The 16,509-nt window shown below is 37.2% G+C and overlaps 1 protein-coding gene across 1 annotated transcript in view; it reads right to left on the minus strand.

Annotated features, from left to right (window-relative positions):
• Positions 1-16,509, minus strand: part of pcdh15b (protocadherin-related 15b) — a 244,070-nt gene that overhangs the window by 183,354 nt on the left and 44,207 nt on the right. Inside the window, exons 3-4 of the mRNA XM_053511130.1 lie at positions 10,297-10,311; positions 9,984-10,049 (exon numbers count right to left, since the gene is read on the minus strand). Coding sequence (XP_053367105.1) covers positions 9,984-10,049; positions 10,297-10,311 — 81 coding nt within the window. The remainder of the gene's footprint in view (positions 1-9,983; positions 10,050-10,296; positions 10,312-16,509) is intronic.

Genomic DNA, 16,509 nt, shown 5'->3' on the forward strand with positions numbered 1-16,509 from the left:
CTTTTTCTTTCAGTCCCTACAGATCAATAGCTGCCTATTTCTGGCTGATGTCAGAGCCATCTCTCAGGCAAATCAACCTAAATATTCATTAACCATCACTCTTTATCACCTTCATTTGGTTCTTCGTGAACATTCAAGGAGAGCCTCGTGTTAACCGGATCTGGTCTGCTGACCACTGGCCATTCTCCAAGCCAGTTAGGGGAATATTTTAGTGCAGGATGACGGTTAATCCATTTCCCAAACAGAACTGACCTCCTTCTTCGACTCCATCCTCCACACCTGACGTCCATAGCCTCACGCAGGGTACAAATGACACAAATGAGAATTCCGCTGATGAGAAATGTACTGCGGGGATGGTGTAATAATTTTGTCACAGTCCCATGTGCGGATGGAAGAACAGAAATGAGATTTGATTCCATAGGGTTTTATTGAGTCCCCTCATCCGGTGACACTTTAATGTGCCTTGCCAATTGATATGAAATTGTTCCTTTTTAATAAAAGCCTTTCAGCACCATAACTCCAGTCATTTCCCGGGGAAGCCGAGGCACAACTGCCTGGCTGAAAAAAAAAAAAAAACGAAAAAAAAAAAAATCAAGCGCTGGTACAGAATGATAAAATTGCTGAGACAAGGTAAGTGTTAAGCAGTCGCGAAGTAAAGTATGACTTTAATGAAATGGCACGACTTGTAAGAGAAGTGATAACACCTCTCAGACAAAAGTCGAACTAGGACGTCCTGTGAAATAAACTGGATGAGCAACAGGAGAGACGATGAGCAATGTTATCATTATTATATACTATGTATGGTTTGTTGTTTTTGTAAGAACCTGAAGATTTCAGCAGAAAGTGGTAACTGTTATGGAGATGGCAAGCGAGGGTGTAGAAAGAGTCCCTGCGTCTTAATGCAGAATAATCAACACTCCATAATCTGTACGTTTCTTTCTGTAGAGCCGAAAGAAAAGCTTCTACATGTATAATATCTCTCTACGGAAATTACTTATGCAACAGGCAGACGAGCAGGTCATTTGTGTCTTTATCTCTCTGACAGGAAGAGAACCTGCTCTGCATATTAGCTTCACTGACTGAACAAACCAATTTTCCACTCCTCTCAGCAGCTACCTACAACCATGTTTTTGCCCTTTGAACATATTTTCAGCATAGTGTTAATCGTGTAGCCGTGGTGAAAGGCATAATTTCAGGTCCAAGCTGTTGGCGTTACCTCTTTAATTTGGCTTTCGATTGAGTTAATGTCTTTCATCTCTGACCTAAAAAGCTGAGATGCGAGGAAAACAGCATTATCTATAATTTATGATGGATGGTAGCTCTGCGTGCATCATGGGATGAGGGGATCTTAGGCTGTGGCTGTACAAAATAAAGTCTTAATGCTGTGCCTAAAAAAAATAAAGAAAGAAAGAACGCTTCTCAGATTTGTTCTGATAATACTCTTTTTGTAAACCTCAAAATATAATATCTAAAATAAAAAAAAAAGAATTCTGTAAAAAGGAAAAGTTAAAGTTAATTGAAACTATATATTTTAAGGTTTCTATACAGCCATACGGTATATTCTAGGGTCGTTATGCTGTCAAGGATCGACTCTCAGCAGGCTTCTTACATTCCAGAACTGTTCGTAGGATGGCCCTAAGTGGAATCCTTAACAGTTTTTGTTTATTCGACTCTGTCAATCACATGCTCTAATCACCTACACACTGACTATACAGTACATCAGCTACTAAATGTAAAAATGTACTTAAGAATCACACAGGACTCTGCTATGAACTGTACCACACTCATGCAATAATCATCCAAAATATTATTATAGTACTGAGAAAGTTTCAATTGTAATGTCTGAATTTTTTTCCTAAAACTATAATAATTATATTGGTATATATATTTGGGATGCATAAAAATGTACAACCAGTGTGTTGGCGATTAATTCTGTGCTGAAATATATACTTATATACGAATGTAGCTGTTTTTCTTCACATGTCTATCCAAGTAAAAGTAAAACATATAGTGCAGTAAAATATATATATATATATATATATATATATATATATATATATATATATATATATATATATATATATACACACACATACTGTACATACACAAGAGGTGGGTAGTAACGAGATACATTTATTTAAGTAACTTAAAAAAAAAAATTCTATGAGTAATTTTACTGCACCATATGTTTTAATACCCACCTCTGACATACACACACAATGCAAAACCCTGTAGCTTCCGTTTACTGTTTTGTTTAAAAAGTGGTCGCTTATTTGATAAAAATGGACTTCCATAGAAAAGCCAATGCAGCACAAATCACAGAAAAAAAAGTCAATGCTGGAAAAAGACCTGTGAAGGCATCAGAAAAACCAGTGAACCACAGCCCACCACAAACTGGGTCCAGCAGGCAAAGAGCCCAAGGCATCCAAACTCCAAGATCCCAATCCAATCGAGCACCCATGGGATGCACCAGACAAACAAATCTGATCCAACCCACAGATCTGACCCACTGACTACAACTCACAGGGGCCGCTGCCAACGTCCTGGCGCCAGGCATCACATCACACCTCCAAGGCCCTGAATGGCAAGAGCTGAAGGCAAAACCTAGATGTTTTTAATGATAATGGGTTTAATGTTATGAGTAATGTGTCTATATTTAGACTCTATGATTTATTATGTACTGTAGAGACACAAACCACCAAACTTCTACTGCTGATGGGAGATTTTGAGCTGTCAAGAATTTCTTAGAGACTGAAATCTTGTGAACGTCCTGATGATGTCCCTGTAATTTCTTACCATCTGAAGGCTGCTGCACCGTAATAATATATGTGGAAAAGGAATGTGGAGAAGGCCCTTAGTCATGGTGTATGATGGCACCGGTATCCTATACACCTTTGTTTCAGGTCATTAAATATGTATCTTATCATGATATTAATTATTAAATTAGGCCACTGTTTTTTTTTCCCCCAACTTTGTTTGCTTTTTAATCTGGTGCACAGAATATTTCTCTTAAAGTGACAATGTTTATATGGTATATTAATTATTACAAAGTTCTTTTAATATGATTACAATAGAATTAGGAACTCCTAACTTAGCATCTTTGTTTTTTTTCTTTTTATCCTCGTCAAATCCTACAAAGCTCTCTCGCCAACCCTCGCCTTTTCTACGACAGCTGCAATCTGGGAATGTAGGACAAACACATGCTCCGTCTGAGACACTGGATACATTATCATTTAATCATCTGACAACTTGCCACTTGTTTATTATTATTATTATTATCATGCCTCATATTATTCTAAATTGTAAATGTCTTTTTCTTTTATTCTTCACTAGCTTGTAAGCAAATCTGCAACAAAAACCAAAAGATCTACAGTGTCACCATGGTACACTGTTATTTCTCTACCCTGATTTCCTTAATGGTAGGCTTAAATTAACATCGGTGCTCTGGTTTCTATACAGCCATATGCTCTATGCAAATCAATAAAAAAATAATAATTAAAAAAGTGCAATCTTATTAAAACTATTGTTAGAGGTCCTGAGTGAGATACTCTGTCCCTAGTCAAATCCAGAGACACTAGCTACTGTAGTTGTGAGCGTCTCTGATATTAGACATGCAAAAAGGGGGTGGATAGAACATCTTATTTAGAGTGTGTTACGCCACCCTGTGATGCAGCATGAGCAGCAGTTTGAAAAGATGGAGCAGGCAGGCGTTCACATGTCTCAGAGGAAGCACTGTGTTTCAAACTCGCTTATCAGGAGACAGGGAGAGAGAGAGGGAGAGAGAGAGAGAAAGAGAGGGATCCTGTTTGTCAGCTTGCCTCTGTGTACATTTATTCATTCCCTTTATTAAGCTAGCATGATAACACTACCTGGTACGTGCCAACATTTTTTAATGGGCCAAAGGACAGAATACCACACGTTAGATGATAAAATACATACATAACACACATGACACTGACTGTCTACTGATCATACTGTACACTGCATTAATTGGAAGATGACGGTTTTATTCTCTACACTGTACAGTATTCTAGCTAGCTCGTTCCGTCAGCCTTGGGGTTGCTGAGAGCTCTTATTCTCTCCAAATGTTCAACGACAAACTTAAAATAATCCCGTGCACTGGAAAGAGTGCAGCAAAACCTTGACATGGAAAATCTTATGGAACAATCTTCTGTTAGCGCATGTAATTTCAACAAGAAAGTAAAGAGTGAAGCTCTTGTATCTTAGATCCGGAAGAATTCTTTTTAAATGAAAATACATAAAACCATAAGAAATGTTTTTTTTTTTTCCTGTTTGGAAATTTATTAGCGCAAGTTTTGAATTTGTCATTGCTGAAGGCCATATGAATATGAATATTTTATTCACCAACCAGCCATAAATAACACTGATTATCATTTATATACCAGTAAACTGGTGACAAGATTATGGACACCCAAGACTTGTTTCTGGCTATTATAGAAAGGTATGCGGAAGGCCTGGGTTCGATTCCCAGCCAGTGCCCAAATCCCCAGCCACTGGATGCAGTGCCGGTCCCAAGCCCGGATAAAATGGGAGGGTTGCGTCAGGAAATGCATCCGGCGTAAAACCTGTGCCAAGTTGTTGTGCGGACCGGATATTCCGCTGTGGCGACCCCTTGCCGGAAGCAGCCGAAAAACTAACAACAACAACAACAACAACAATAACATAGAAAGGTATCAGAACACTCAGAGTGCATCAGAGCCTGTTGGGGCTTAGCAGGCAAAGAGTTTAAGGCTGTTGATCCGGCCTCCTGATCCTCAATCCGATCGAGCACCCACAGGAAGCACCGGACAAACGATTCGAATGCATGGAGGTTCCACCCTCAACCCAAAGCATTCACACCGCCAATGTGACTGTGGAGTAATGCACCAGAACTGCCCGTAGTGGCACAAGGGAAACCTACACAATAGCATAATGGTTTACATTGTAATGGTTGGGTTAATCAGTGTACAGATATTTCAAATCTACAGTATATTTATAGTCAAATCATTAGGTATGATACGACACAGCTTATAAATCATATCTGTAATCTAATCTTATAAACATACTGTAATTGTGATCTAATCCGAAGAGAAATCTCAAAATCAATTCAGCACAATGGTATTCGAAACAGGGAACTAATCTAACTCATACATGTGTCAGGTCTCATTTACAGCTCGATTGTAGGATTTCCTTCTGCAACCGATCAAGCTACAAACTACAACCAACAAAAATAAACGCAATGTACAGTACGTCTTTCTCATCATGATGTTTCAAACACTGAAGACACAAAAACGATTTATTCAGCACTCCTCCTAATAACCATATTCACCCCCCCCACCAAAAAAAAAATAAAAAATAAAATAAAAAATGAGAACTAGTCTCACATAATGTTATGAAATAAGACAAGGTGCCCTTTACGCTGTGTTGGAACGCCTTAGGTGTCTAATGTCATCATCGGACTGGATAAATCATGGCAAATTTATGGTAAATCAAAAAGATTCAAAACAACAGGGTGAATATTCAACCCCTGGATATTGTATTAGCTGATTGGGCATTTAGACCTGGTCTTCCTAAATTTAGCTAACTTAATTTCCTACGGCAACAAAGTGCGTTCTAGACTAACCTGTTATTTTCTGCAAGTAAAAAAAAAGCAGGTGCTTATTAAGCTGCGTGTATGGAAGTTAGGCTGAAGAATCACATGGGAATGACTTTGGTGCCTTTTCAATATGGCATGCACCCAAGTCAGGGTATAATTTGCTCCATAGGTTATCTCCTTTCCTTATGTGTAGATTGATTAAAGGTTTATTTATATAGGAACTTAAAATGACTGGGTTCTGTCTGACTAATCTGGCATTTTAAAAGTCATACATTTTAACAGGTCTGTTGGATTTGACAATCTTTTCTGCTTTTATTACGTACTTGGTGTTAAATATAAAATAAAATAGAGATTGGTGACAGGATCATGGGCATCCAAGGCTCACCCATGCCCACAGGGACAAGGCCTGGTCTGATCCCACAGAAAAGCCAAGGCAGCACAAATCACTGAAAAAAGTCAATGCTGGCCAGATCCCAATCAAATGGAGGGCCAATGGGATTCTCCAGACAAACAAGTTCTTATCCATAGGGGCCTCAACCCGCAACCCACACAAGCCAAAGGATCTGCTGATGCCAGACACTACAGGACACCCCTAGGGGTCTTGTAGAGTCCTGCCCTGAAGGGCCAAGGTGACACAAGGGGTAACTACACAATACTGGGCGTAATGTTTTACATTGTAATAGTATGACTCAAAGAATGTTTAAATCACTCAAACTTTGTTTTGCCCTTAAACAATCTGATTCCAAATCCTTATGTGAAGATGATAGCATGGACCAAAATTGTCTATACAGTAAGATTTAATCGAATTCACTGATTAACCCTAACTAATGGGCAAATAGCTCACAAATACACCAGCAGTGATGCATTCATTTTTGTGCATTCTTCATTGTTTAAGAAAATTTAACACTAAACGTATTGAAGAATGGAACCGTATATAACAACTATTCCGCATAAAATGAGAAGATGTTAGCTACAGTGCCACCTGAGGTCTGAAGCAGGACTGGGATCAGCATTTTATTCTAAACTGGACAGTTAATAAGCTTGTGAGACCAAGTATCCGTTATGGTGCTTTATAAAATGCTGTTTAAATTTTTTATAGAGTATTTTGGATCTAGAAAATATGTAATAATTCTCGTTAAAAAGTGTGACTAAAGAGAAAACCTAATCTTGAATTGAGACGGTAGAATTTATTTGAATTAATTTTTAGAAAAGACAAATGGATAATTTTACATAATCTTGTTGCTTTTTCAGTGCACTTTGCCCATCTGTCAATACGTTTTGGATTCCCTCAATAAAAATATTTTAGACTGAGCTTCAAGCCACAAATGCACTGCTGTCTTCAAGTCTTCATCTTCATCCTCGCAGTTTTTGAGTGTGTTTTGAGAGTGTCGACAGTGTGGGCAGATCTGTGTGTTTGTCATGCAAGATCACAATGCTCTCGGATAGCATATCACTGTAACAAGCAACGTTGATAGTTAAACTTTTTTCCTGATAATGTTCCAATATTAGCCCTTGAGAATCCCAATTTTCCAGCTGATGGTTAACTTTTTCTCGGTGTGCGATTGTGGATGTTTCCATTTCATACTCTGCCGTTTACTCTAAGGCTTGTAATGATGAATCCACGTCTCATCACCAGTAACGATTATCTTTAAAAAAATCTTCCATAATTAGTTTTGGCACCAGGTACATCCTCAAACCACAAAAAAAACAAAAAACAAGTGAGCTATCCATTTTTGCACTCTTGCACCATAGTTACAAATGAAATGTTGACGTTCACACCTGCACAGCAGTGACTGGGGAGACAGTAGGCTTGAATAGACAGCTGGATAAGACTAACAGAAGTTTTAATCTTACCAGAGTGCAGATAATTTTTGACTCACCTTTGTAATACATATTTATTTTTAAATCTGAAAATCCTCCTTCTGGTTTAGGCTACACCCACCTCTAAGGTTAAATCTAAATACACACAGACACTGATAGAGTTAAGGGCTACATGTAACACTTACTATTCACCACTTCTGATGATTCTATCTGTACTGCTTTATACAGAGTCGCAGAAGGCCTGGAGCCAGGAGACTTTGGGCACAGGGCAGGGTACACCCTGGACAGGTTGCCCATCCATCTCAGGGCAACTGCACTCAACACACTTGTTTACACACTGTGGCAATTTGAGAACGCCAACTGGCTTAATTTGCATGTCTTTGGACTGTGAGTACATGCACCCAGACCCGAGGCAGGATTTGAACCCAGATCCTGCCGGCGCAAGGCCACTTAGCCACCATGCCGCCTTGATGATTCAATGATACGGAAAGAAAATAAGCAGATTTAAGTAACTGAATGATGAATGCAGAACCAAGCTGATTATTAATCAGACAGGGTTGAAGCTGCCTCACATATATGCAGTTCATGGGTATTTCTGCTCCAGCGAAGAGTCTATCCAATGTGAAACTAAACAGATAAAATATTGGCGATCCTACATACTGATGAAATAAAATTGGATAATCCATAGAAGTGTTTCTCTGCTGCCACAGTGCTATAGGCTGAACAATACCTCATGGACATGAGCAGACACTGAATAAAATTTCTATAGTCACTTTTTCTAGCCACTTCCTTGAAATAAAACAGAACCTGTGCTGGGTGTCCGGTGTCTAAATCAAGTATAGGTGCACTCTATTTTATTAACATGGGAGCGTTTTGGAAGCAATATACTCATCATCTTTGGTATACAAAAGGACTTTTCTCGGGGAATAGTGCTGTAAAAAAATGCCTTTGGGTTTCACTGGTACCTTGGCTGACACTAAAAGTCAGAGCTCCTATTATACTCATAAAGAGGTTCACTAATGTTCCCAGGCAATTACAGTTCTAGCAGTGGAAAGAGACAAGGAGGGGTAAGTGCATAAAAAGAGCTGTTTCATAAAGCCTTTGAATTATTTTTTTTTTTTAACTGGTGCTCATGTGGAAGCCGTTGTGGTGTTCAGCAGAAGCGAGAAAGGCAAGAAACGAGGTTTGCCACAAGTGGAACAGCTGTCATTTGTGCAGCGTATACTGTAACTCTGGCTTTCATAAGTCCGTAAATACTGTATATAAATTAAATGAGTCTGAGCAAAGCTTGGGTAGAGAGTTCCTTTTAACAAACCCAAAATACTGTAAATCCAAGGTAACATTTTTATTCACATTATTTCTTCTAAATAAATAAATGATGGAATTGAAAGCCTAACAAAGTTACAGAAGAATGACGAATTCCTAGCAAAACAACAGTTTTGTGATACAGACCATATATATATATATATATATGTTATACTGTCCCTCTCTGTCTTTCTCTCTATCTCTCAAAACATTTTAATCCCAGACACAATAAATGTATCATTTTATGTATCAAAATATATTTTCTCTGGATAAAGAACGGCTACAGTATATGAAATTATTTTAGAAGCTTTACATTTCCAAAATATTTCTTTGAGCAAAAGCTGGCGTGTCCTGGCGAGCCAGCGGCATTGTTTATTGACCAGTGTTACATGATCAGTGAAGTGAAGATATTTCCTTTGAAACACTGTGGTTTAAAATATTTTCAAAGGGTTTTTGGAGAATGGTGACGCCAATTACTGCCATTGCATTTCACGCCAGCACTAATGCGGTTGTGGTTCGAATTTTTGAAGGTTTTGTGAGCACGATAACACTTTGGGGAAAAAAAAAATAGTTCTTTCTAACTAATTTGGCTTCCACTGCTTTCTGTTTGACAGACTACAAAATCACAGTCTAAGCATTATTAAACCTCAGCCAACAAATTATTTATCCTAAACAGCAAATAACCACAAACACAACCGCAGGCTGATTTATCCATTGCACCAAAACTGTGGTCGATAGACTCATAGTTCTTTAGAAAAATCACACAAACTTCACACTTATATAATCCAAACACTGTCAACATTTGTGCTTTGTAACACTCCTTTGACTTCAAGGAAACATGCACAAAATATTATCTAATATCATTTGTAATACTTCTTGCATCTATTTTCTAAAAACTGCAAAAAAAAAAAAGTTATGTCATTTTGCTGTCAAACTCTTTATATAATGTATACATAACCGTATGTATGAATATATTTAAATTTGGGATGTTTTAACACTCAATTATTTCGAATCAGATAAAACATTAAAGGTCTCCACTTCAAAATTCATAATCCTTATCTGACATGACGAGACTCATCATCAGCCCCTTTATTTGTCTGATAACTGAGTGAAAAGGGAAATGTTAAGCACATCCTGATGCATTTCCAACATTAAGTGCAGTAATGGAACTGCGCTCGCGAGCTGAAGTGCTTCATTTGTGCTAGTCATGAAAATATACAAATTAAAAAAAAAATATATATAAAAACGAATCAATACCTACCATTAGGACTCTCTTCATCTATGGCTACGATGGTGGCTGGTGGGCCGGTTCTGGAGAGTTTGCACTCTGGAGTGGAAGAAGAAAAAAAAAATACATTACAGGGACTTTTAATGAGAGAAACAAAACAACCCATGCTACATATATGTTCCACTTTCAGGTGAGCATTTTATAGTGCCGCACCAGCACAGCCACCATAGGGAAACAGGATTTATAAGTTAATGGGTTCGCTTTGGTAGGGGACAGGTCATGACTGCGCAAGCTTGTAGAACAGGTAAAGACAAGACATGAAAAGAAGAACAGATAACAGACTTACCCTCATACTGCCAGTCTGTAAGTGGAAACCGCGCCATCAGAGAGAAAAGACGGGGGAAAGGAAAGAGAAGAGTGTGATCTTTCTCTATTAATCAGTGTGAACATTTTAATACTTTATTTATGCGTCATTTGCTCAAGCTTAGCAATGTTAGCTAACTGGGAAATTAAATAACAATGCTATTAGTTACATTTAACATACCACATCATCTAAAGCATCCATGAGCAACGACTCATTCCAAACAGATTAAAAAGCACTATGACATCATTTCTTATTCATAACACTTACAGAAAGGTATTTATTATAAGTAGAAATCAGACAATAAAGTTTCATTCTATATTCATATTAGTTCAAAGCAACAATTATTAGCAAGTACTGTAAGATTAATAAATCAATTCAGGATGTCTTGATGTTGATTACTTTCCAATTACCGCATGCATGGTCATGTTTTGTTTCTTATTTTATGTTCTCAAATTAGCAAGTTTTTATAATATATTTATTAATGATTAAGATTGAGTTGATATTTCGGCTCTCATGAGACCCAATACGAAACTACTGTAATAAAATCAAAAAAGTATACCTTGGGGAGGAATCCTGTTAAAAGGCACTTTATCTAAATCAGTATATATTTTATTGCAAGGTTTTTTTCCCCCTCCTTTATACATCCAAATAGCCAAAAGGATTGATTTGCACCCGACCAAAACACGCAATTTAGTCTGGTTTAATAACAACTAATATTTAATGCTTTATTTTAGGTGAAAAATGTTCTCATCCCTGTACATGCACAAAGTGTACACTGTACAATTCCTGTTCCAGACCCTGAGTGCATTTAATGACAATCCTGACTGTCAGAGCACTTTTTTATCAAAGCACTTTTTATTTCCCATGTACAGTGAGTATTAATCAATTCTGTATAGTGCTGTGTCATGCAGTATTTTTAGTGATTGGAAATTTTATATCATTTTGTCACTTGCGCAGGTCAACAACCATCTGTTTCTTTTATACATAAACCTTTTTGCTTTTCCCCACAGTAATGTTATTAAAGAGATGATAAATGTAGAAAAGGTAAATGAAAATGATGAAGGAATGTAAATCTTCATATACACACGATCCGTCTGTTAATTCTTCATATTTTGCCTAAAAAGAGCCAGATGTTCTTCCATCTTTATGCACTCTTGAGAAATACTGTAACATCAAAAGGGTTCTAATCCAGTGTGTTTTGTTGGATCAGTGATTTATGTTCTACATTCTAGAACAACTAGATTAAATTCTAGAACCACTGGATTGAATATCGGAAGGAAGTTTATTTAGAGTTACCAACATCAAAAATCACCAATTAACAAACGGCACCTTAGACTAGAGCCGTTATGAAGCCTTTACAGAGCATAAGTGGTGACACATCTTAACTGTACAATGGAGATTGTATATTTTTTATGCCTTCCTTTATTCCTCAATAATGGCTCTAATCAGAGGTGCTGTTTATTAATTGGTGATTTCTGACAATAGACAATACAATTCAAGAACTTGCATGAATTGTTCCAGAATAGCTGACTTAAAATAATAACAGATTGGAAATTGTTGAAAATCTAAAATATTCTATATTCTGCAATCTTTCACAATGTAAAGAAATAAATTGTGCTATGGCTCAGTCTAACTCCTTTGTATAAAGAGGTCAGATTTTGCTTGAGACTAATTTCTTTCATTGAACCATATGTTCAGACAAGTCCTTGATGGTTTTGATCTAACATGGGTGTCAAGTTTCACGCAAACGTGTGAAGTCTGTGCCAGTGCAAGTGCAAGTGCTCCCAAGTGATAAAAAAGTATGCTAAGTATACTAAATCCTAGCATGTCAAAGTATGCTTAAGTGTATAGTTGCAGCCAGACTAATAACTAATACTGTATACTTGAGGTTTGCTATTTTGAAACAACTATTTTTGTATTAAGTTAATTTATGTTGTAATTAAATTGTACAAAAACACAATTTTTAATTGTGTAATAACAACTCACACTTAAAGTACAGGTATATGGCTGTGTATGTACTGTACTAACATACACACCTCACAGTAATTAACAAAATGAATGTATATATCTAATGTATTATAAGTACAACAATTTTTGTGTTATAAATACACGAGTTATATAACATGAATATATCCTTATTGCAGCACTAACATGCTGTTATACTTCTGTCCAATTCCAAATACTACAGTAAAACAGTATACTTTGTGATTAATAAAAATGTATTATATCATACAGTACACACAGTCTCCAATAATACTATATTGCAAACAGGTTACACTGAGACTCGGAGCATTATACTAAAAGAGACGGAGCATTATACTAGAAGTGAAGTACATAAGATTTAGCAATAACACATTAGACAATACATTTTATATTTAAACTACGTACTTCATTTTAAACTACCTAACAAAATCCATATGTTAAATGTACCTCATGCCGATGAAAATGTAAAAATAATGGAAAAAAAAAAAACTAACGTACGCAGCTGCAAATTCAAACTAGAAGTGGAGAATAGCGGAGCCAATCCAGAAACAGAGATTGTTGCCCGTCTCTAGATTCTGATTGGCTGGTATTGCCCATACTTTAGTCTCCGGTTGGCTGGAATTGTGGCACTATTGTTCTAATTGTGGCAAACGAGTTCTAACGCTGCTGCAGTCCGAACAAGTATAGCTTTATGATATTGAGCGCACACAAGAGACGCAAATAAATGAGTTAAAATACTGTACAATAAGAACAAAGTTTAAATAAGTGTAAAATTTGGAAATTACACTGACCTTTCTCACTTAAAGTATATTTTCCTATAACGTATTTTTTGGAAAGTGCACTATAATGCTATTATTTTAAAGTATGTTTAAAATGTCATTCCAAGGATTGGTAACATCATGATATTAGTACACTTTTTTTATATTAACTGGTAATGGTACACTTCTTTGTTAGTATATTTGCCATGTACTATAGAAGATTTGAATATATTTATATAACTTTTTTTTCACTAGTGCTGCATACAAGAAAAATCCAAAAATGTCCATAGATATGTCTGAAATTGTACTTTTCTTTCAATTTATCATTAATTCTATGATCTGTAATAAATTTTATTGTATTAAATTAGCTAAGGGGCATATAATGTTTTCACTAACGCTCTCAGACTATTGGGATCCGGCAGTGTATTAGAGAATATTTCCCGGTGGGGTATTGTATATCAGTTAGCTCCAGGATTATCGGAACTCTGGATGGATATGCTGGATGGATAGACGGACAGATTGTTAGAAAGATTGCAGTAAGTTAATGAGGCAGGACAACAGTGCACCATGTCCTCCACTGAATGATTTGATAAATATGCTGCTTTAGAGCTGGCACAGAGAAAGAGAGAGGGAAGGAATGTGCATGGGGCTGCATTCGTAAGCATGAAGAAATTCGGTTTCCGGTCATTCTCTTTAACCTCTGTTTCTCTCGCTGCTACATCTCTGCAAATTTTCATCGGGGTCAACGGGTATGAGTCAATCTCTACACGACTGGACTAAACCTGTCTGTTAGAACAGTTAGTCTAAGGCCGCATTCATATTCCTAACTACTTGTTAGTAATCTTTAATTCCTTCCTCGATTCTTTTGGTCATAATGGTTTACGTTCATAATGTCACATGTCACATAAAATGGAACGAATAGCACAGCGATACGCCTTTGCCCTCACCATCTCGTCATGAGTTAGTGCAATCACTAATTAATTTCAAGGAGGCGATTTTAGCAGAAATATGCTTTGAATATTGCTTTCGAAGAGCAAAGTATATGATGTGGTCTGAAAAGGAAGGAAGCCAGGTGCCTTGCTTTAGCTGTTCCACCAGCTGCTACTAGGACAGCTATAAAATCCTTGCACCATGTATCCGATCTTGGACCACGTACGAAAGTGACTCAGACGCGACCTAAATACATTTACATTTGGGCTCTTATCCAGAGCGACTTACATTTTTATCTCATTACACATCTGAGCAGTTGAGGGTTAAGGGCCTTGCTCAAGGGCCCAACAGTGGCAACTTGGTGGTTGTGGGGTTTGAACCTGGGATCTTCCGAACCGTAGTCCAATGCCTTAACCACTGAGCTACCCCTGGCCTAAATAACATTAGTGCGCTTCAACAACCATTACAAAAAAAAAATCAGATGTATCATATTAGGTAACAAAAAAATGTGTAAAAAAAAAAATTGTAATTGAGTCACTTCAGGCTGGTCATGTGACCGTGGACTAAGGTTCGCGATGAGAAGCATAACCAGGCTGTGTGTTATTTCTGCCAAGGGACTCCTCAAGCTGTTCCCATACAAAGCCTATATCTCTGCCTACAGTCTGCTGCTCATGAATTAGAGATTAATAGAGCGTATCTCATGTTGCATGACTCGAATGCGCCGGGACGCGGAAAACCCCGTGCGGATCGGGTTCTTAGCAACCGGGCCATTGTTTTGATGCAGTGTTTTACAAGGAAGATTGGATCGTATTTACTTAGACAAACTGAATCATACTATATTTACTATTTCTGGAAAGGAAAAGTAAGTTGGCACAAATGTGGAAATGTTTATTTAAAGACGTGTCTTAAATATTAGATTAATCATGTTCCCAAGACATTTTAAAAGTCATCCTTGACCTGAAATATTGTTTATTCATTTTTATTTGTATTTTGTTTGGTATAAAGAATAACTGTATCCGTTTTCTAATTAACATTCACATTAACACATTAAATCCATAAAATCCCCATAGCTCTTTCTCGGCGTTCAACGTCTTTCTGCTTTCCTCCAAACATTTTTTCGATTTGATTAACTGTGAGGAAAAGCAAAATGAGAAAAAGACCTGTGTTTATACTCGCTCTAATTTGCGATACCAGGAATTAGTTTTTGATGTTGCACAACATGGCATGTACTGTACGGTAATTAAAGTACAAGGTGCTATTGTATAATAAATACAATTTGTAATCACGCTCTAACCGCAAGCATAATTGTGATCTGGAAGACACATCATACAAATTCATGGTCTTGGTTGTTCTTCGCTAACCTGTTATATAAAATATATGCTACATTATGCGGCCACTTTAATAGGAACACTTGTAGACTTGCTCATTGATGCAGTCGATCATGTTGCATCAAGACAATGCACAAAAAATGTAATCATATTGACTTTCTTGCCCATGGCATAGTTATGCCTGCCAGCTGGTTTGAGAATTTTGGTACTTTAAAATGCCTGCGTTTTTCGCATAGGACTTTTTAGTGACTTACACAGCCTCCATACAATTGTCTCAATGTTTTGTCTCAGTCTCCTTCCAGTGACTGGGATTTCCCCACAACGGTTAATGAATAATTAATTCACCTGCTTACATTAGTGGACATTTTTAACTAAATATTACAGAGATTATTATCTGTAAACAGCTACTACCATGATCATGTCAGAACTCTAGCCCATGCCAAAACCACTGTGGCGTATCCTTTCATCACATGCGGAACTGTTTGCCACTCCAAAATAGATGGGTTTCCTTTAGAGCTTGTTCTACTCGAGGATTCTTAAGAAAAATTCCAGTCATCTTCTAAAGAATAAACACTGCGTACAGGCATTCATTAACAAGCAATAGATTTAACGCACAAGTTTACGGCTTCAGAATGTGTAATGAAACCCCATTATGGGTCTTGATCTTAAGGAGGTACCAATTGGAGCAGATTCAAAGACCGCTTTCAAATTGATCATTTCTTCAGTCACAGCATAAATTGCCCCAGCTGTGCAGACTCATCTCTATCAAGCCTCATGCACTGTACACTACAGCACTTCCTTGAAAAGAGGTCAAATATCAAAGACCGAACTCCATGTTCAGTAATAATGTTGGATATAATTAAGCTTACATTAATGCAAATGATGGAGTGGATGGATAATAAACAGTGTAAGACATAATTGGAGCATGTGCATGCTTTTACATCCTGACCGAGCATAGACCAAATACCTTTTCTCATCCTGGAAAGGAATAAAATACAAGAAAAATGGTATAGTGCTGGGAGATAATCGATTTATTTATATTTTCCAGTAACACTGTGCTTAAGTTGCACTTTAACATCTTAAACAGGTCAAATCTGGCACATTAGCCCAGTCCCCACTTTTCCGATTTTTACGACAGTTTACTATGGTTTTAAAATCATGGCTTGCTTGTATCGGGCAAGCTCTGACGTCATTAG

This window comes from Clarias gariepinus, chromosome 14, assembly GCF_024256425.1.
Source record: "Clarias gariepinus isolate MV-2021 ecotype Netherlands chromosome 14, CGAR_prim_01v2, whole genome shotgun sequence".
NCBI classification, from domain to species: domain Eukaryota; kingdom Metazoa; phylum Chordata; class Actinopteri; order Siluriformes; family Clariidae; genus Clarias; species Clarias gariepinus.